Here is a 23,014-nt window from a genome sequence, read left to right as displayed (position 1 = left end):
CATTTCACTTTTTCGGCATCCCAATCAATCCCCCCTTTCTCTTTTGTAGACACTTCACCATTATAGATACATGTGAATTCTTCCCCTTAACCATCACCCATTTAAGTAAATATGGGAAGGATTGATCGATGCATTGACAAATAAAGGGGGCAGTCCCCTGTATGAATATAGATACATAGACTCAAAAAGAAATAAAAAGTGCAATTGTCTCTTTAAGATTCAAAAAGTCCTTTCATATACAGCTGTCTGGCCAGGAACATCGTCATGAAACCCTCTGGTCCTTGGTATCTGTTCTGGTCATCTGCAGCACAATATCTTCTTCTTGTTGTCTTCCTATAGGAATCAGCTTTCTGTCCATTCTTCTACAAGACTGATCTTAGCACAATTTTAAATTACCATTTCTAATCCTTATAATCCTGATCATTTTTACAAACTCAAAATTTGAACCATGGCCAATTGTCATATTTAAGAAATTCACATCAAAAGCCAGTGTCCTACACTTTACATACATCCATTATTAATTTCCTCACTAGGAAGATGAGATCTCACTTAAGGAATTAATAATAGGCTTTAATACATATATAAATACATTAAATTGTCGATTTTTAACACAATGTATATAGAATCTTAACCTTTTAGTCATGCCATGTTTCTTTGATGGCATTTACAAAGTAAACCACAAACCTCTTTTGTTTTTTTTAGCATCATTAGTTATAACAAAACTTTAGACAAGCATGATATTAATCAAATAACAAAATCACATTCTCATATTGCTTAAGGAATATTTACAAAGTGAGCCCTAAGTGGCTCGCATGCATTTCTACCCTTGTTCATAAAACTTTACTAAGTTGGTGAAAAAGTCCTTAAGTAACACTAATTCCAATGTATTGAAACAAAGTTTCTAGTTATTACAAAATTCTTAGATATCACAAAGTTTCTTAGTCAAAGAGGTGTTGTAACAGAATCTCACACTGTTAGCAGTAAGAGACTGATCACAGGAAAAATACTACTACTCTTAGAATCCTTTTTATCTATTATACATAAACTTGCAATTTCTCAGCAAGCCAAGTTCATTGTTTAGAATTTACATAAATCAAACAAGTTCTTTTCCAGGGCTGATGAACTAGCCCACAGGGGTCTTGGCAATTTTACAAAATAAGGAGAAGTAACATGGATCTCAGGAAGGGGTTAATAGAAAAACCTTGGGCCTGTCTGCTATCTTTTGCCTTTTCTCTGAGCACACTTATTCAAGGTCAAGGCTTTCTAAAAATCATGCAAAGGATTTTACAAAACCTTTCTTCATAAAAATATATCCCTTTCTCACAAACAGCTTACAATTTATCCTAATATTATTATTAATTTCTATGTACTAAATAATTCTCAAATTTGATCATGAAAACTTTTCCACATAATTGAAGAGAAAAAAGAGAGAGAAAACTAAACATAGTTTTGTAAATACTAGGCTTAAGATTAATTAACAATCTCACAAATTTCCTAAATGATAGCAAAACAAAGATAAAATTTGGTAATTTATGATTTCTTAAATTACAACACTAAAAAATATTATAATACATGGTCAATTAGAATGATTTAAAAGTTTTCTAACTCAGTACAATTCTTAGCCTAACAACATTTAGATTATAAAAGAAATTGCTTTTCTGATAACACAGAGTCTCAAATTTTACACATGTATATAACTAGTATTTACATTAATGATAATAGTGATGGTCTTAATTAGTAAATCACAATAATTATGTCACAATCAGTAAGTCTCAATAGGTGTCTCACAATTGGTAAGTCTCAATAGTTATGTCATAGTCAGTAAGTCTCAGTAGTTATCCAATATTACCACAATAGAATTTTCTTGGAGCTATATAGTTAATAAATTTCTCAATGCCAAATAACAATATGCGCCTCTTTTTAAAATTATTCAAATATACATTTCTAAGTTCCATTCACATTTTTCTTGGGAAAGCTTTACAAACAGTTTGGAATCACCTATTATAATCAGGTTGGTTTAAAATGTGCTGGGCCAGTATTCTAACTACCTCTTTTGGCCCAGATAAAGGGGAAGCCTGAGAAATTTGACTCATTGCTAACAAGGTATAGTCAGTTTCCCTTCCAGACAGAGGGGATTGATAGTTAATTGAACAGCAATAATAATAACTTAAAATAATCAATATCTTTATCCTAATCAATATCTTTAGGTGGACATAATTCCTTTTATCTCTCCAAAACTTTATTGGTTTTTAACATTAAAACAGTAATCCCAAAAAACCTAGTTAACGATCTTAAAAATTTCATAAGTGCTGGCCAAATTGTTTTAGCTGTTACCTTCTATTAACTACAAGTAAAGGTAGGAATTCTTAAACCCCTAAGGAGTCTACAGATAGATTGGAGGGGGATTTAAAAATATATATCTTTTGTCATTTAAACTCAATTTTCTTCACATTCATAAGTGTATTATTATTTGACAAAAGGTTTCATATGCTTCACCAGATTTTCTATGGTAAACAGAATCTGCTAAAGAATTTTTAGCTGTTGTAACTTTTATTGCAGCCCTCGCTCAGTACAAGACAGGTGAAAAGATCTTAATGGTTCTAATTTTAACTCGAGTAAATTTTACTTCTGTGTTCACTCCTTAAAAACTTTTGAAAGTGAGAACACACACACACACACACATATTTCACTAGCACTCCACTGCCTGCTTAAACATAGTATCTCTTCTATATGTTAGTCACATTTGAATTAAATATATGGGAAAAATTTTCACTGCCATGAAAACCATATCAACTGAGCTACATATTCTTTTCATTGAAAAAAGTCTAATATTTAACATGATTTCAAAAATATACTCTTGTCTTGAAAATATTATTTTCTGTGTTTGCTTCAGTTTGAAACAACTACAGAATAGTACAACCCTTCCTCTCTACAGACTTTATGGAGGACAAAAGGATGAATTTCAGTAAGTGAGCATGTTATCCAAAACAACCTGTTATTTTGCCTGGGTTTAGTGTGAGATTAATCAATATGTTTTATTGCTTTGTTGTAAACAATGTTAAATATCAGAAACTTGTAATCTTGCTCTTTCTTGTGACTACAGTGGAATAAATTAATTGCAACATATAAAATATCTGAAATATCTTAGCAGTCATTCCCTCTAACATGCAAACAATTTTTCTTTCTCCCTCCTTGGAGGTCTTCAAGGAGAGTCTGGCTGATCACTTGCTAGGTAGGTTAGAGTGGAGATTGTTTTAATGCCAATTTCATGGTCCTCTTCGAGAGGAAGGACAAACAATAACAACAGGAGCATGGGTTGTGCTAGATGGATACTGAGTTCTCTTCCAACTCTCAAATTTGTGATTCTATGATACATTCATTACTATACACCTGTCATTTTCCATGTTTGTGCTTAGTATGTATTTTCCTCCATGGGTTCTGATTTCTTTGCATTATTTAATGAAAATCTTTTCAGATATTTTTAAACTGTACTCCTCACCCTTGCAGATCAGGTCATTTCTATTTTTGCAACCTTCATGCAGTCAGGGACTAAATCTCTGCTAACCCATATGTCTTCTGCAATGCTAGAGTGCTTTGCACACTGTGAGTGCTTAATAAATGTTTCATAAATGAATGTTGGGTATATTCATGTAGACGCTGGAGTATTCATGTTTCCAGCATAAACAAATGTGTCCTACTTATTTGTGCTTATCAAAAAAATCTTCTTTCTCTTGTTTCATTATTCAAGTGAAAAAGTAGTGAGGGTGTATGGGGAATTCAGGGAAGATTAGCACCTCTGGTGTGACAGGGCCTGGCAAGCCCTTCATCCAACTCTCACCTGGAACTCCAAAACACTAGCATGCAAAGAGGCCACACCTCAGTAAACCATCCCCACAGAAGGGCTAAACCAGGATGAGGGTAACTGACAGATTTCAGACCTGCCAGTGAGTTAAGGGGATGTCTACCACAAGCATGTGAAGGCTTTCTCTAGCAGAATGGATGGGATGAGAACAATTTATTCCAACGGCCATGAAGGAGGCTGAAGCAGGCACTGTGGGGCACTTAGAGTTTGGTCAGACAATATAGACCCCAAGGTCATTCACTCCATCATGGGATCTGGCTGCTCATTTTGACTTTTGTCCCACCACTGGACTTTGAAAACTCAGGGAGAGTGAGGCTCATGACTTTGCACAACTCTGCCTCACTTAAAACCAATTCACACTCAAGTCAAAACATCACCACATGATGTCATTGGTCCTCTTCAAAAATGAAGAACAAACAACAAAATAGGAATGAATTAGTGGTTAAGAAAAATGAAAAGATATGTAATCAATTTTAATGGCTAAAACAAGAGTTACAGTATGGTTATCTCTAGTTTTAACAAAATATCATGAATAGGTTCATCTGAAGATGACGACATTTATGTTCTTTCACATTCAAAGATCGTGCTAGTGGAAAGGTAACTCTATTTTAATGTAAGTAACATTAGCTACAACAAAAGTCACTGTGATTTCAACTTCAAGATCTGTCTTGCTTCAAACTAAGAGGAAATAAGGCACACTTTTACCCATTTAGGGGGCATATTGACATTAAAAAATAAATCTTACTAAGATTTAGAGAAACAGGAGTCACACAGAATAAAACAGTCTTTGTTTCAAACTAATGTTATCACAGAAACCATGGGCACTATATACAGCAAGTCCTCCGAGATAGAAAGCAAGCAGGTAGAACTGTTTCCCTAGATGAAGGCACAAGTATTTCCTTCTGCACTGAAGCTTCAATCAGCCATAACAGTTAAGCAGCAGGAAGAGTAATAAAAGGACTAGTGCTACTGAGGCTAGCCCCTAACAATATGTGAGTATAGATTAATGCCATGCAAAAGAAAGATACAGTGAAGACTCTTCAGGAACCATGGCCATGGAAGGAGGGCTGGGTTTGAGGTGAGAAGGCCTGGGTTTGAATACTGGCTGTGCTAATTACTACCCATCTATCTTTGGACAAGTCACTTAAATCCCACCCAGCCACTCCCTGACTCAGGTTACCTAGCTCAAAAAAAATGAGATCATTGCATTAGATGACTTCAAAGGTCCTTTCTAGCTATCGAACTGTGATTCTGTAGACTACGGGGATCTTAGGTAACCGTGTATATATCCTTCTGTATGCACACTGGGTTCTGATAGTGCACCTACACTTGTGGAAACACTACCAGGAGATTATATGTGTTCCCCCAGAGTACAAACAAAACTGACACTATTCAGGAATTAATCTGTGATACCTGTTTACCTTCAGATTAAGCAGAAACCTCTTTAATTCGCATACTATTTTCTCCACTAGGGCATGTCCCATAAGAGCTAAGGACAAGATATCTAGTTTCAGAATGGACCAGTGTGCTGTCCATTGAAATTTAAACTTTCTTCTTAGTATCCTTACTAGGAAACAAGATAGTTTGTGTCATTTTGTCTGTCTTTTCCACAGTTTTGGAACCTAACAGATCAATCACACACACTGTGACTGAGTTCATCCTCCTGGGTTTTTCTGATAACAGGAGAATGCAGAATCTCCTCTTCTTGATCTTAGTGATATACATGCTGACTTTGTTGGGGAATGGAGCCATTGTCTGTGCAGTGAAATGGGACAAGCAGCTCCACACACCCATGTACATCCTCTTGGGGAACTTTGCTTTCCTTGAAATATGGTATGTTTCTTCTACTGTTCCCAATATGTTGGCCAACTTTCTATCCAAGACCAAGACCATCTCCTTCTCTGGATGCTTCTTGCAGTTCTATTTCTTTTTCTCTCTTGGGGTTACTGAGTGTTTCTTCCTATCAGTCATGGCATATGATCGGTACCTAGCCATCTGCCATCCACTACACTATCCCACCATCATGACAGGATGGTTTTGTGCCACCCTGATATCTGTCTGTTGGGTGGGTAGATTCCTTTGTTAACCAGTTCCCATTATTCTTATATCTCAGTTGCCCTTCTATGGCCCTAACGTCATTGATCACTTTGTCTGTGACCCAGGCCCACTATTTGCACTCACCTGTGTCCCTGCTCCTAAAATTAATCTCATCTGCTACACTTTCAATTCCATGATTCTCTTTGAACCCTTCCTCTCCATCCTCGGATCCTACACCCTGGTCCTCAGAGCTGTGTTGCGTGTTCCCTCTGGTGCTGGCCGACATAAAGCCTTCTCCATATGTGGATCCCATCTCGTGGTTGTGTCTCTATTTTATGGCACCCTCATGGTGATGTACGTAAGCCCAACATCTGGGAATCCAGCTGGAATGCAGAAGATTGTCACATTGATGTACTCAGTAGTAACTCCCCTCTTAAATCCCCTAATCTACAGTCTACGCAACAAGGATATGAAAAATGCCCTGAGGAAAGTCTTAGGAGGATTGAAAATTAGCCAGAGTTCATGAGAATTATTTGAAAAGTAAGATGACTATGATATTGCTCTTTGGCTCTCCTTCAATACTTTGAAGGATCTGAGGTCTCATAATTCCTCTACCACTGAATTCTGCAACCCATCGATACCTTTTCATCCTGTGTGCCTTTTTTCATCTCATGCTTCCACAAAGTCACAATAGAGATTTTAGAAAAGGAAAAGGACCTATGTGGACAAAAAATATTTATAGCAACTCTTTTTGTTGTGGCAAAGAATTGGAAATTGCAGAAATGCCAATCAATTGGGAAATGGCTGAACAAGTTGTGGGATATGATTAGGATGGAATACTATTGTCCTAAAAGAAATGATGAGCAGGATGCTTTCAGGAAAGCCTGGAAAGGCTTGCATGAACTAATGAAAAGTGAAATGAGGAGAACCAGGAAAACACTGAACAAAGTAACAACAAGATTGTGCAATGATCAACTGTAAATGATTTAGCTACTCTCAGCAATACAATGATCCAAGACAATTCTAAAGAACTTAAGATGAAAAAGTGTTATTCATATCCAGAGAAAGAACTGGTGGAATCCTAAAGCAGATTAAAACGTACCTTTTTAACTTTATTTGCTCTTCTTGGGGTTTGGGGTCTACATCTTATTTTGTAACATAGATACTACGGAAATGTTTTGCATGATTATCCATCTATAATCTATATCCAATTTGATGCTTTCCCAAGAAGGAGAGAGAGAGAGAGAGAGAGAGAGAGAGAGAGAGAGAGAGAGAGAGAGAGAGAGAGAGAATACAGAACTCAAACTTTAAAAAAACAAATGTTAAAAAATTTTGTTTAAATGTAATTGAGAAAAAAATAAGATAAAAATTAAATGTTAAAAAATGTACATTGCTATCTGCGGAGTGCTCTATCTACAGCACTCGCACTACTGTCCCCACCACTGCTAGCCCGTCCTCTCACTCACCAAGTCGCAGCATGATGAGTCTTCGGGGGGCCACCGGCCTCCACGACCCTCGTGGAGGAAGAACCAGACAGAACACCTGAGGTAATCAGGGAGCTCTTTATTCCGCCGCGACTACATCCCGGAACGCCGCACTTCCCCGAAGCGAGTGCTCTTATAGCTTTACCCCTCCCTATGCGAGCTCTATCGTCCAATCACAGGCTGAGTCCTACTTTATATCCTAATATGGCAATTACAGCAAGCTAGCTCTAAGTGTTCCCGCCCCCAACATCTCCCGTTCCCGCCCCCAACAGCTATCCACTATGCCATGCCGCATCTCATGATGTCACTGTGGAAACAAAGGAAGGAAGGAAGGAAGGAAGGAAGGAAGGAAAGAAGGAAAGAAGGAAGGCAGGCAGGAAGGAACGAAGGAATGAAGGAAAGAAGGAACCAAGGAACGAAAGAACGAACAAAGGAAGGAAGGAAGGAAGGAAAAAGAAGAAGAAAAGAAAGGATGAGGGGCATAATTTCAGAAAAACATGGTCAGAACTATATGAACAGCCATAAATGAAGTGAGAATAAGGAGATCATTGTGTACGGTAACAGCAATGTTGTAATGATTATCAACTGTGACAGACTTGGCTACTCTAATCAATACTAGGATCCAAGATAGTTTCAAAGGCATCATGATGAAAAAATGCTATCTACCTCCAGAGAGAGAACTGATGAACTCTGAGTGAAAATTTAAGCATAATTTTTTCACTTTATTTCTCTTCCTTTCTTTGTAATATGGCTGATATGGAAATATGTTTTTGCATGATTTCACATGTATAATTGATATCATATTGCTTGCCTTCTCAGTGAGGGAGGAAGTGGGAGGGAGAGAGATAATTTGAAACTCAAAATTTAAAAAGGAACAGCCTTAAAATAAATAATAAATCTGAAAAAAATAAAAAACAAAGAATACAACCCCAGTGGAAATGCAGTATACCCACTAAACCTACTGAAGAGAAACCTAGGAATTAACAATATTCATTTATATGACACATAAATTGGATCCCATACAAAGGACCACACTCCTAGGGCACTGGAGCTAGAAGTCCTTAAAACAGAATATAAGAAATAATCTACATGTAATATTTTTCCACAATATTTTCCTATCAGGAACTATGAAAGGGAGAATCTTGTGGCTGACATTTGCTACCTGACCTTGTCTCCAGGCTCAGCAAAGAAATCTCATCATAGTATGAAGGCAAGGAGAGGTGGGAGGGAGCAGGAAGCTCATGCCAACCAGTATAATTACTGCTTCTGTGCACTTGCCATTAGCCAGCACTTCAAAGGAGGTTATTCTTTTGTAAAGCCATTTATTCTGTGCCCCTTTAGAGAGAACTAAAGCACTGTTGGCATTCCTATCTACTTCTGTGAGTGCTCAAGACTATGTATTAGCTCTCTGAGGATACTCAGGTGTCATTCAGCACACCAATGCAGATTCAGAATCTGCTAAATAACGAATGAGAGGTGCCAAGCTTTCCTACAGAATGCTGTGAGGCTCTTCATCCTTCAAAACTAATATCTAGCAGAGGGATTTCTGAGGGTCACCTCCCTCCCCCACTCCAAGCACCCACCCTGTAACAATTCCACTGCTTATTTGTATGTTCACGCAATAGTTTACATTTAAATAGCGTTTTAATCTCATTAGAAGGAAGAAGTGCGTGAGGCAAATATTTCATTGGGGGTAGAAAGATCTATGAATCATGAAAATTTTCCTCATTCACAAAAGAAGATGATTGCTCAGTAGACTGCTCCCTCCCCTTTTAAACTAATGGATGTTCTCCTCAGATCCCTCCAGATATGTCCCCAAACGTGGAGTTACTTCATCAGACCTAGCTATGCCCAAGAGCCAATCTACTATGAATGAGGGAGACAGCACAAGTATAGAAGGGACACAAGGCAGCAACCAAGGATTCTTGAAAAGATGCTTGAGACATCAGGGAAAACATTTATGTGAGAAACAAATTCGGTCCCTTGGGAATCTAACTGCCTTTGCCATCTCCCCATCCCTTTCAAAGCCCCTTCATCAGAGACCAGAACCCAAGAGTTTTTATTGACTGCTAATAGAAATTTCATGTGCCATGTACCTCAAAACTTTATGTACTCCACTACTAAAGAAAGTGAACCAGAAAGATGACTCAAGGTTTCCTGAGGTTTCTTCTTCAATTCAAGTTAGATGGCATCAAAGATAATCATCATCACTGTTCTGCTTTCCTCTATGCACTACTGCAAATAATCTGCTCATGTACAACCTATTCCATACTCTGCCAAAACTAAATAGTAATAACAATAATAACAGGAAAGTTCCAGGGTTAAGGTATTGTTGTTATAGGACTTTGTAAGATGTTGGGTAAAAAATAAGTGTAGAGCAGAGGAAAGACTTACTTCAAGAGCAAAGACTCCTGAAATCAGATACTAGATGAGACTATATGTAGTTTGAAGGGAGAAGTCTAAATTTGGGGTTTCTCTTCTTAGTTTTCTCCATGACTTTTTAAATGATGCGGAAACCATAGTGGATAAACTACCTTCTCTTTCCATATCCATACATCATATATACATCTTTCTCAGAAAAAAAAAATTGAATTGAGTCACACCTACCATGAATCTATGTTTTTGTGCTGGCATGTTTTGAGGAACATAATTTTTATGTTTTAGGGGACAATAATTCACAAATACATATATCAATACACATAATAATTGGCTGTGTGACCAAACAAGATAACTTTTGTAAAATGCTTAGCACAGAACCTGGCGTAGAGTAGGTGTTGTATAAATGCTAATTCCCCCCTCTCTTCTTTCCCCTGCTAGAGTGGGGTTTTACTCCTATTAGAAATTGGCATTCTCAATACAACTCCTCCCAACACTGAGTTTCAACAAGAAACTGCTGATATTTCTATTCATTCCCAAAGTCCAAGAGGGAACCTTAACTTTAGAATCTACTATTCTTCCTGCATAGAGTCATAATGTATGCCCCATCATTGTGAAACTTGACATACAGAAATTTACTATATTGAATTTACCACTAATGGGTTGTGTCTATGTGCAACATCCAATAATAAGCTAGGCAGGATTCCATTATGCCTTCACCTTTATATTTCAGTAACATGTCCTCCATTATGACTTTCTGTTCTATTTTATAGTTTCAAGTAAAGAGGATCTTCTACTTCATGCCTTTACTTCTGCATAACAACTTGTTGCCTCTGCTAGGATTCCATATTCTTCCTGGCAAATTAAACTACTCCTAAATCCTATAAACTTCCAGAAAGAGAATCTAGGCAGCCCATTTAGTTTTCCTATGAGAAATCATGTGTTGTATGGGTATGTGGAGAAAACGTGCCTAAGTCTCAGTACCCAGTTGGAAAGCTATATTTTATGTTGCTCTATAAAATGATGACTACATAACTTAATGAGGCTGTATAAAATGACTATATGAAGGGAAGGAAGCAGTAGGACTCAAGGCACCAAAATGGAGAAGTATACATCATATTTTAGGAAGGCCAATAGTCAATTTCACTGTAGAATAAGTTACATATAAGAGAATAGTAGCAGATAAAACTGGAGCTAGAAAGATGCAAAGGTAACCTACCTGAGCTGTATGTAAGCAGACACCTATACTACTGTGCTATAAGAAATGATGAGCTTAATGATTTAGAAAAACATGGATAGAATTACATGAAATAATAACTAAATGAGCAGAACCAAGAAAACATTGTATACAGTAACAGCAGTATTGTTGAAGAACAACTTTGAACAATTAAATCATTTTGACTGTTATAAAAACCCAAATTCAATACAAAAGACCTATGAAGGAAGATACTATCTGCATCCAAATAAAGAATTATTAAATAGAAATGTGTATAGAATGACTTTACATATATACATATATTAGTGGTTAATGGTAGCACTCATGGGAGGGGGTGAGGGAAGAATAAAAGAAAGACTTATACTTACTTTATTATATATATAAAAGGAATAGCAAGCTGTACATAATAGATTTGTGTTTTCATATACTAGCATCTTTTTTCTATTCTATTATGTTAAAGAAATGCTTCTTTTATTTCATAAGTTTAGAATAAAATATGTGATTTTTAAAAAAAAAAAAGAAACCTATCTATGATAACCTCAAGATCAGGAGAGTGTCCTAGCATCTCTGCTAGGCTATAGGCTATGATTAGGCAGAAAATTCAGTAGCTAGCCATAATTGACCACTGGCTGATATATTTTAAACTGGTCATCACAGTGTGGAAGATGCATAGCAAGCAAGTACAAGGAGGTAGAAGGAAGGAGCTCAGGCTTGAGTTGGGAAGCAGCAACACATTTCTGGTGACTTGGGTCCCAAAGATTTTTCTGTTCTGGCATATCCTGCAAGCATGATTGCCTTTCTTTAAAGGAAGGAGTCCAGGGAGGTTTATTCTGTGGATGTCCATATTGTTTCCTGTATCTATGACCTATTGGTCAAAATGTACTGATCTGGACAAAATTAACATGTTAGGTAGTTATCTTTCAGTACCTCTGGTTCAGACTCTGCTGAAACCTCAAAACTACATTCTGAGGACTTCCCTTTCCATTTAGGTGTGCCAGTAAATGTATATATCATTAAGGCAGAATTGATGACTTCAAAGATAACCATGAATATGCCTGAATGGTCCAGAATCGCAGGGTATAAGGAATTCTCTAAGTAGAAGGCAGAGGAGTTAAAGCATTTATTGAAACTCAAAAGTACTAGACCCATGGACCAGTGTCCCCAATTCGACATCCTGGCAAGAACCTTCCAAAACCAGTATGCCCATCTCACAATAGTGACCAGGAAGCCACAGAAAAACATTATGGCAGCAAGCCAAACCATACTGGTGCTTCCCCCCACCCAATGCCAGGGCCCTCCAGCAAGAAGACCACCCGCTGGCCTCAAGCCCCTGCTCAGCACTCTCCGGTCTCCATGAGGGTCAGTTCTGCTTTTCTGTAGTGCCTGCCGCCATCACCGCCGCTTCCGCCCCAATCTCCAAGCTGTGTTCTAGCTAGCTGACTGCTTCCTCTCTCCTTCAGTTCTTAACTGCTCTCACCAACTGCCTCACCAACTGCCTCTTATCTCTGCTCCAACCATTCAGCAAGCTCCTCCCACCAGAGGCTTCCATTGGCTCCAGTCCTAGCCACTCTCCCCAGGACCCTGAGGGCCCCACCCCCGAAGCCCACTCACATGGGTGGGGAAGATCTTCCCATTCACTGATTGCCTTTACAATGTATTATCCAGAAAAGTAGATTGGGCTTTGAATATCAACAAGGATAAGGAATTTAGAAGCATAGCATGTAAGAACTGGAAAGGACCTTGGAGATCATCAAGTCATTTGGAATTTATTCAATAAATGTAACAGATATTTGGATATTAAAGATCTTTGGGGAGTGGGGCCACACAACCTCTACAGGACTGATTGTTGTTGGGAGAAACGGGAGGCAGAAAGACAACTTAAAGAAGAAATTTTATTGGTCCAAGCATGAGGTAAAGAGGTCTGAACTACTATGGTGGTGGTGGAAATGGAAAGGAGAGGATAGAAGTTAAAGGGAAAAAGAAGATGCTACATAAATATTCCATCCACAAATGGTCTGATTGTTTTCTGTTCTTGTTGTCCACTCATGTCCTACTCCTCACGACCCCATCTTGGGGTTTTCTGAGCAAAGATATGGGAGACATTGGCCATTTCTTTCTCCAACTCATTTTGCACATGAGGAACTCAGGCAAACAGGGTTAAGTGATTTACCCAGGGTCACACAACTAGTAAGTATCTGAGGCCAGGTTTAAATGCAAGAAGATGAGTTTTCCTAATTCTAAGCCCAGTGCTCTGTCCACTGTGCCACCTACCTGCCTCTGAGTGTTTAGCGGATTCCAAATAACTTAATAGTATGATAGCCAAAAACAGCTCTTGCCTTGTGAGACTATGTAAAGAGGGCCATTCTGAATTTGTTCATAGGATCATTTATGAAGTAGTATGTTTACTTCTTGGTGGTATATATTAGAAAGAACATTGGACAATCTGCAGAGCACTCAGAGAAAAGATAATGATCATGATAGTGACAGACCTCAAGATAATGTCCTGTTGCTAAAGATTCTGCCAAGAATTGGTAAAAGAAATCAAGAAGGTTTAGCTAGAAGAAGAAAAATATTTCAAAGGCTAACACAGGTAAAAGGGATAAGACTTATTTTGCCTACATGAAGAGGACAGAACAAGCAGCATGGGTGTAAGTCCCTAAGATGCAAACAAGGGTTTGCCATTCATTAGGAATTTCCTATCAGAATTGTCCATGAGTGGAATTGACAACCTCAGAAGGGAGGAATGGAAGATTCCCATTGCTGCAGATCTTCAAGTCAAGTCTGGATGACCATTTGTGACATACGTTGTGACAAGGATTCTTGTTCATACATGGAATACATTCCCTGGCTTTTGTGGTCCCTTTCAGCTCTGAAATTATGTCATACATGACATTTGCCTCAAAGGAGCCTTTTGAGAGAAAAAAATATTCTGCAACACATCGTGCACTCTTTCAACTATCAGGACATCAGAAACTGGATTCATGTTGATCTTCCTTACTCATTATTGAAGTGCAGGGGGTTGATCGGTCTGGCATTATCCCCTGGTGAACCAAATCCTGCTGAGATTCAGTGGCACTGTAATTACTAAAAAGTTTAGTCAGGGAAATAGCTTTGAGTACTTGAGAAGGAAGAGTAATTTCTCACTGGGAGTTTGGGGAAAAGTCATAACAGGTTTTTCCAAGCCGTGGCCAATTGGTCACAAGAATAGATCCCAAGGGGACCAAGCCATGGGGTTAATCAGAAGTAGACCTTGCCTAGGACCCTTACTCTTAGGGGAAAGACTATGGAAAAAGTTCTCAAATGGCTACACAAAACAATTTGGGCCAGCCATTTCCATGGCTCATGGAACTAGACCTATTTAGTATCAAAGCCCATATCAATAAGAATTTTAAGCATAATGAAACCTAGAAAGGTAACATTCCACTGCAGACAAGGTACCATAATTAAACTGTGATAAGCTTTGTAAACTTTTAAACCATATGCAACTGGACCACACTAGATCCACTGAAAGTTCCTCTTAAACAGCAATCCTCAGGTATTTGTCTTCACAGGTTGATATGGTGTTATTGGAAAATGTTAAAGAGACCAAAGGAAACCCTGTGTTCTTTTCCTTATGGGGAATGAAGCCTTTGGTATCCTGGTAAGCAAGAGGTAATGTCAGCTTAAAGTCTGATGGATGGCACCCAAAACTTGAGACCCCAGCTTGCTGGTACAGAGAGAAAAAATTGAGTGGTTATAGGTTAAGAAGAAGACAGGATAATATCAAATTGGTTTCTATACAAACAGGATGTTTAGCATACAAATCCTACAAAAGCATCACTAAAATCCTTGGAAATTTTAAAAGAAGTCATAGTGCCATTTTTAGAGAACTGATAAATAGAAGTATGCATAGAATGATTTTTCATATATATACATATTTGTGTCTAATGGTAGCCATCTCCAGGGCAGGGGGGAGGAGGGAAGAAAAAATGGAGGGAAAGGAAATTTACATGATAACTTTGTTGTATACTTGGAAAGAATAGCAAGTTTTGCATGGTGGATTTGTAGTTTCATATGCAATCAGCTTTTCATTTCTTCTACTCTGTTGTGGCAATGCTTGTTTCATTTTATGAATTAAAAATAAAATAAATATTTTTTTTAAAATCCTTGTCCTATAAATAACAAATATGCATGGCAACTGATAAAATTGTCTTTATGTCTTTTCCATAGCTCAGCGACCAACACATGAGTCAGGAACGCACACTGACGGAATTTGTCCTCTTGGGTTTCCCTGGTTGGTGAGAAATGCAAACCTTACTCTTTTTATTGTTCTTAATCATCTATATGCTGATCATGAAGAGGAATGAGGCTATCATATGTGTAGTGAGGTGGGGCAAGAGGTTTCACACCCCAATATACATCCTACTGAGGAACTTTGTGTTCCTGAAAATATGGTACTTCATCTCCCCTGTTCCCAACATGTTGGAAAATTTCCTCTCAAAGACCAAAACTAGCTTTTCCACTAGTTGTTTACTCCAGAAGCCTCTTTCTTATGCATCATAGCTTATGATCCTTACCTTGCCATTTGCCACCCACTACATTCCCCAACATTAAGGCCTTGAGGCACTACTACACTTTCATGTCTCTCTGCTGAGCAGCTGGCCTCCTCAGCTATTCTGTGTCCACTGTCTAGCTCTCTTAGTTGTCATTTTGTGGTCCCAATATCATTGATTATTTTATTTATGACATAGACCCACTGCTGGTCCTCTCCTGTGCCCCTGATCCTGCCACTGGTTCTGTTCTATGTCTCAAACACCCTCCTTACCTTCCTTATTGTATTATGCATCCTTGGCTCCTACATTCTGCTACTAAAGCTGTGCTGCAAATCCCTTCAGTATCATGCCAGCACATTTACAGTTGTTGCTGAGATTTGACAGGCTCAGGGGTTTATGACTCAAACTGTCCCTTCCTTGATGCATATGTGTGTGTATACATATACACATTGCATAATATATATGTATATATGCATACACACATTTGTATATGGATATATATAAATATATACTATATAGTACTATATATATATTTCAAATATATGATATACTATATAAACACCATATGGTATATACTATATTATATATTATATGCCTATATATTACTATAGAGTAATGCTATATAGCATTAGAAAGTTTGGAACAAATATTAGTATTTAAACTATTAAGTAGCTTAAATATTATGTATGGCTAAAACATTACTATTTCAGCTATTAAAGCTTAAAACTTCAGTAAGGCTTTTGGGAAACTATATAAATATACATACATAATAAATAAATCTACAAGATATATTTATATATTGATTGGTAGATAGATAGATAGATAGATAGATAGATAGATAGATAGATAGATAGATAGTGTCACCCCACTAGAATAGAAGCTCGGGTTATGTTTCTTGCCTTTTTGTATACAAAGCACTTAAGGCAGCTTCTGAGCGGGATCTGAGAGGCTGGTGGCACTGGTCCTACCTCTTTCAGCAATCTGAGTGCTTCATGCTAGTTCCATTTCCTCCAACATGAAGCCAAATAACAGCTTGTCCTCCTCACTGGACAAGACAAAAGGAAAAGGGGGGCTTCAATGATACCTCAAAGGACTTTATATGCATTCCTTGTGTTGTTTCAGCAGCCAATCAAAAGGAACACAGAAAAGTGGCCTGATAGACTTCTCTCAATTGGGGAACAGGGCCTTTCTATTACACATTATCTTGCAATTCCACAGGTAACTTCACCAAACCCTACCACATCATTTGGCATCAAGCAGAGCACATTGTCCACACACACTCAGAGAATGGCCTCCCATTGGCTAGTTCCCCATCATACTCAGCATATGATAAATGCTTAGGAAGTGCTTACTGATTGACTTTAGGGACTTTCCCATAGCCATATATCAAGCTAAATGTCAGTAGCAGGATTCAAAAATACATCTTCCTGAATCTGGGTCAAGTACTCTAAAGACTATGCCACTACTAAATGGGAAGGAAAATTATTCACCAAAGGTAAAATGGAATGAATAAACTATATGAGTGGTATCCATTATATTTGGGGGGGAATCAAATGAAAAATAGCAACTGAATGACAACCATTATGTAAGGTCAGCCTATTATTAGAAAGGAAGAGAAGGCAGGCACACACCACAAATAAGATCACTTACTCATTTCCCTATAGGGAAGAGAAATTTCCTTAGTGAAAAATAATCCTCACACAAAGGAAAGAGTACTTGAGATTTCCCAGATATTTACTTTGACTCTGGTGTCTCATTAGTCAGACTCAAGAGGGAAACCTAGTCAAAATACTGTGACTTACAGGAGCAGGGGGCCAATAGAAATGGAGGAACTGTGTATCTTAGGAAACTGGGAATTAATGATAATTGCTTATAGGAAATATAAATTGGATCAGATACACACAGTTCAAATCACTACAAGAGAATGAGTTCCCAGAATTGTCAGGTATAGAAAAAGGCAAATGAAATATATATAATTTTTTGACATTCTATGCCCCATTTTCCCCACCTTCCACCAAAGAATTTCAAGATTAGGATGCTTGAGGAAGAGCTCCTTGTAACTTATTCCTTCCTTGTCCAAGTCATGGCTCTGTCACTTACTGCCTGTATGACTTCAGGACAAGACACCTAACTTCCCTGGGCCTCAGTTCCTCATCACTAAAAGAAGGGAGTTGGAGTAGATGGCCCCTGACATCCCTTTCAATTCTAAATCTATGAAGCTATGATCATTTCACCCAGGTGAGCCAGCAAGTTTGTAATGCAGCAGATAGTTTTGGACTTGGGGTAAGAAAGTCCTTGAGTTCAAATCTAGCCTTGGACCTTGGACTAACAGTGTGACCTGGAGGCAAGTCACTTAACTTCCCTTTCTCTTTCCATTTACTCCAATCTATAAGTAGGGAGAATAGATAACACTTGCCTACCATGGTTGTTGTGTGGATAAATGGAGATAATTTGGTAAGGTGCTTTGAAAGCCTTAAAGCACCATATAAATGCTAGCTGATAATTATTAATGACATAACTATAAGAGAATGGTCTGCATTATAGCCAGCACAATGACTGCTTTTATGTATGTGTTGCTGTTGTACAGTGAGGATGTCTATTCTTTGTTACAATTGTTCACTCTATTTTCTTCTAGAGAGAGCCAAAGGAATCCTGGGGTTCTTCTTTGTCTAGGAATGGAGATACCCTAGGAGGCCTCAGGACAGTGCATCTGCTCTTAGTGTATATGAGTGCTAAGGAAAAGAGACACTTCTAGCAGCCAGGTGATAATGTCTGAATGCGATGCATTGGATTTCAAAAATTCACCTCTGTGGGTTCAACACGTGGTTCATGGGGAGGGGGGTGCAGGAACACTCATGTTTCTCTTATAGACATTTCATCAAATAATAACTTACTGATGGTAGCCTTCATCAGTGCCCCTTCAAGAGCATTCTTCCATCTCACTTCCATACTTCTCCTATTTCAACTTTTCCAGTGGCAAGCAGGCTCATCTGGAGAAGCCAGAGAAATTTTCCACTAATCTTACCCACAGCAGAGATCCACTGAACCAAGAGGTAAAAGAAGCTTTTTTGTCAAGGGTCTGAAAAAAGTACACACCTATATAAGTACTCAAGTATTCCTATCAAGGAGATGGAAAAGGTTGGAGTTTTTCAATTGTTTCTATCAAATTCTGTGGGGCCAACTACTGGAATCCAGAAGATAAGTTTCCTATGCTCATTGTTTTTACACCCCTATGCTTATTTGTATCTTTGCCATGAGTGGGCCATATATAATAAAATTTGCTGGCTAATAGAATTGACATAGCATTAAGTTTTAGGGTTGAGATTGTCAGTGTTTCATTTAGTTCAGATTTCTAAGGTCCTTTCCAGATCTAATTTTTCATGATTCTATCATACTAACCAGGTGAGAAGATAAGATTCGCAGACTAACAAGTTCCAGTTCCTGGGGAAGAAGGCCCAGTTTCTCTTCCTGGCTCCATGGATGACAAACCTGTGATTGTCGTTAAGTAACAACAATGTTTACAACACACTCTTTTAGGGGTGGGAAGGAATTTTTAACTTCTCTAGGAGAGGAGGCAGGGTGTCCCAATGCACTTTGAGCATACTGTTACCCTAAAAAAAAAAAGTTCTAGAAAAGGTTTCTTTCTGCACCTGGAAATGCTCTGTTAGCCCAGTAATTGTCTTCATTAGTCACCACACACACACACACACACACACACACACACACACACTTCACTAACATTCCACTGCCTGTTTAAACATAGTATCTCTTCCATATGTTAGACACATTTGAATTAAATATATGGGAAAATTTTCCACTGCCATGAAAACCATATCAACTGAGCCATGTATTCTTTTCATTGAAAAAAGTCTAATATTTAGCATGATTTCAAAAATTTACTCTTGTCTTGAAAATATTATTTTCTGTGTTTGCTCCAGATTAAAACAACTACAGAATAGTACAACCCTTCCTCTCTACAGACTTTATGGAGGACAAAAGGATGAATTTCAGTAAGTGAGCATGTTATCCAAAACAACCTGTTATTTTGCCTGGATTTAGTGTGAGATTAATCAATATGTTTTATTGCTTTGTTGTAAACAATGTTAAATATCAAAAACTTGTAATCTTGCTCTTTCTTGTGACTACAGTAGAATAAATTAATTGCAACATATAAAATATCTGAAATATCTTAGCAGTCATTCCCTCTAACATGAAAACAATTTTTCTCTCCACCGCCTTGGAGATCTTCAGGGAGAGTCTGGCTGATCACTTGCTAGGTAGGTTAGAGTGGAGATTGTTTTAATGCCAATTTCATGGTCCTCTTCGAGAGGAAGGACAAACAATAACAACAGCGACATGGGTTGTGCTAGATGGATACTGAGGTCTCTTCCAACCCTCCAATTTGTGATTCTATGATACATTCATTACTATACACCTGTCATTTTCCATGTTTGTGCTTAGTATGTATTTTCCTCCATGGGTTCTGATTTCTTTGCATTATTTAAAAAAAATCTTTTCAGATATTTTTAAACTGTACTCCTCACCCTTGCAGATCTGGTCATTTCTATTTTTGTAACCTTCATGCAGTCAGGGACTGTCTTTGCTAACCCGTATGTCTTCTGCAATGCTAGAGTGCTTTGCACCCTGTGAGTGCTACTTATTTGGGCTTATTAAAAAATCTTCTTTCTCTTGTTTCATTATTCAAGTGAAAAAGGAGTGGGGGTGTATGGGGAATTCAGGGAAGATTAGCACCTCTGGTTTAAGGGCCTACCAAACCCTTTTCAGGGCGTCCTCCTTCATCCAACTCTCACTTAGAACTCGAAGACAGTAGCATGCAAATAGGCCACACCTCAGTAAACCATCCCCACAGAAGGGCTAAACCAGGATGAGGGCAACTGACAAACTTCAGACCTGCCAATGAGTTAAGGGGATGTCTACCACAAGCATGTGAAGGCTTTCTCTAGCAGAATGGATGGGATGAGAACAATTTATTCCAACGGCCATGAAGGAGGCTGAAGCAGGCACTGTGGGGCACTTAGAGTTTGGTCAGACAACATAGACCCCAAGGTCATTCACTCCATCATGGGATCTGGCTGCTCATTTTGACTTTTGTCCCACCACTGGACTTTGAAAACTCAGGGAGAGTGAGGCTCATGACTTTGCACAACTCTGCCTCACTTAAATCCAATTCACACTCAAGTCAAAACATCACCACATGATGTCATTGAATCTCTTCAAAAATGAAGGACAAACAACAAATTATGAATGAATTAGTGGTTAAGAAAAATGAAAAGATATGTAATCAATTTTAATGGCTAAAACAAGAGTTACAGTACGGTTATCTCTAGTTTTAACAAAATATCATGAATAGGTTCATCTGAAGATGACGACATTTAAGTTCTTTCACATTCAAAGATTGTGCTAGCGGAAAGGTAACTATGTTAATGTAAGTAACATTAGCTACAACAAAAGTCACTGTGATTTCAACTTCGAGATCTGTCTTGCTTCAAACTAAGAGGAAATAAGGCACACTTTTACCCATTTATGGGGCATATTGACATTAAAAAATAAATCTTACTAAGATTTAGAGAAACAGGAGTCACACAGAAAGAAACAGTCTTTGTTTCAAACTAATGTTACCACAGATACCATAGCCAATATAGCAAGCCCTCCAAGATAGAAAGCAAGCAGGTAGAACTGTTTCCCTAGACGAAGGCACAAGTATTTCCTTCTGCACTGAAGCTTTAATCACCCATAACATTTAAGCAGCAGAAACTGTAATAAAAGGACTAGTGTTGCAGAGACTAGCCCCTATCAATATGTGAGTATAGATTATTGCCATGCAAAATAAAGAGACAGTGAAGATTCTTCAGGAACCATGACCATGGAAGGAGGGCTGGATTTGGGGTGAGAAGACCTGGGTTTGAATACTGGCTATGCTAGTTACTGCCCATCTATCTTTGGACAAGTCACTTAAATCCCACCTAGTCACTCCCTCACTCAGGTTCCCTAGCTGAAAAAAGATGAGATCATTGCATTAGATGACTTCAAAGGTCCCTTGTAGCTATCAATCTGTGATTCTGTAGACTCTGGTGGTCTTAGGTAACTGTGTGTATGTCCTTCTATGTGCACACTGTGTTCTGATAGGGCACATACACTTGTAGAAAGACTTCCAGAAGTGTGAGTATTATATGTGTTCCCCCAGAGTACAAACAAAACTGACACTATTCAGGAATTAATTTGTGATACAGTTTACCTTCAGATTAAGCAGAAACCTCTTTAATTCGCATACTATTTTCTCCACTAGGACAAGACATCTAGTTTCAGAATGGACCAGCATGCTGTCCACTGAAATTTAAACTTTCTTCTTAGCATGCTTACTCAGAAACAAGATAGTTTGTGTCATTTTTGTCTTGTCTCATCCACAGTTTTGGAGCCTAACAGGTCAATCACACACACTGTGACTGAATTTGTCCTCCTGGGTTTTTCTGGTGACAGGGAAATGCAGAATCTCTTCTTCTCCTTGATCTTAGTGGTATACACGCTGACTTTGTTGGGGAATGGAGCCATTGTCTGTGCAGTGAAATGGGACAAGCAGCTCCACACACCCATGTACATCCTCTTGGGGAACTTTGCTTTCCTTGAAATATGGTATGTTTCTTCTACTGTTCCCAACATGTTGGCCAACTTTCTATCCAAGACCAAGACCATCTCCTTCTCTGGATGCTTCTTGCAGTTCTATTTCTTTTTCTCCCTGGGGACTACAGAGTGTTTCTTCCTATCAGTCATGGCATATGATCGGTACCTAGCCATCTGCCATCCACTACACTATCCCACCATCATGACAGGACGGTTTTGTGCCACCCTGATATCTGCCTGTTGGATTAGTGGATTTCTTTGTTACCCAGTTCCTATTATTCTTATATCTCAGTTGCCCTTCTGTGGCCCTAACGTCATTGATCACTTTGTCTGTGACCCAGGCCCACTATTTGCACTCATCTGTGTTCCTGCTCCTAAAATTAAACTCATCTGCTACACTTTCAATTCCATGATTATCTTTGGACCCTTCCTCTCCATCCTTGGATCCTACACCCTGGTCCTAAGAGCTGTGTTGCGTGTTCCCTCTGGTGCTGGCCGACATAAAGCCTTCTCCACATGTGGATCCCATCTTGTGGTTGTGTCTCTATTCTATGGCACCCTTATGGTGATGTATGTCAGCCCAACATCTGGGAATCCAGCTGGAATGCAGAAGATTGTCACATTGATGTACTCAGTAGTAACTCCCCTCTTAAATCCCCTAATCTACAGTCTACGCAACAAGGATATGAAAAATGCCCTGAGGAAAGTCCTAGGAGGATTGAAAATTAACCAGAGTTCATGAGAATTATTTGAAAAGTAAGATGACTATGATATTGCTCTTTGGCTCTCCTTCAATACTTTGAAGGATCTGAGGTCTCATAATTCCTCTACCACTGAATTCTGCAACACATTGATACCTTTTCATCCT

At 38.4% G+C, this 23,014-nt stretch overlaps 1 protein-coding gene and 1 pseudogene across 1 annotated transcript; both read left to right on the top strand.

Moving 5' to 3' along the window:
* The first annotated feature begins 2,940 nt into the window (after positions 1 to 2,940).
* On the top strand, positions 2,941 to 6,425 carry LOC118829360 (annotated as a pseudogene).
* A 13,067-nt stretch (positions 6,426 to 19,492) lies between these two features.
* On the top strand, positions 19,493 to 22,888 carry LOC118829316 (olfactory receptor 11H6-like). The gene is made up of 2 exons (XM_036736331.1): positions 19,493 to 19,517; positions 21,936 to 22,888. The coding sequence occupies exons 1-2, from the start codon at positions 19,493 to 19,495 to the stop codon at positions 22,886 to 22,888; spliced, it is 978 nt and encodes a 325-aa protein (XP_036592226.1).
* The last annotated feature ends 126 nt before the right edge of the window (positions 22,889 to 23,014 follow it).

This window comes from Trichosurus vulpecula, chromosome 8 (genome assembly GCF_011100635.1).
Source record: "Trichosurus vulpecula isolate mTriVul1 chromosome 8, mTriVul1.pri, whole genome shotgun sequence".
NCBI classification, from domain to species: Eukaryota; Metazoa; Chordata; class Mammalia; order Diprotodontia; family Phalangeridae; genus Trichosurus; species Trichosurus vulpecula.
The sequence above is the reverse complement of the archived record's forward strand: the minus strand, read 5'-3'. Positions and strand labels throughout refer to the sequence as shown.

Bases quoted from the DNA above. Each gene is read 5' to 3' on its own strand.
- LOC118829316 (XM_036736331.1), top strand. From the start codon at position 19,493: ATGGAGGACAAAAGGATGAATTTCA. The intron at 19,518-21,935 runs GTAAGTGAGCAT...TCTCATCCACAG, and splicing joins GGACAAAAGGATGAATTTCA to TTTTGGAGCCTAACAGGTCA.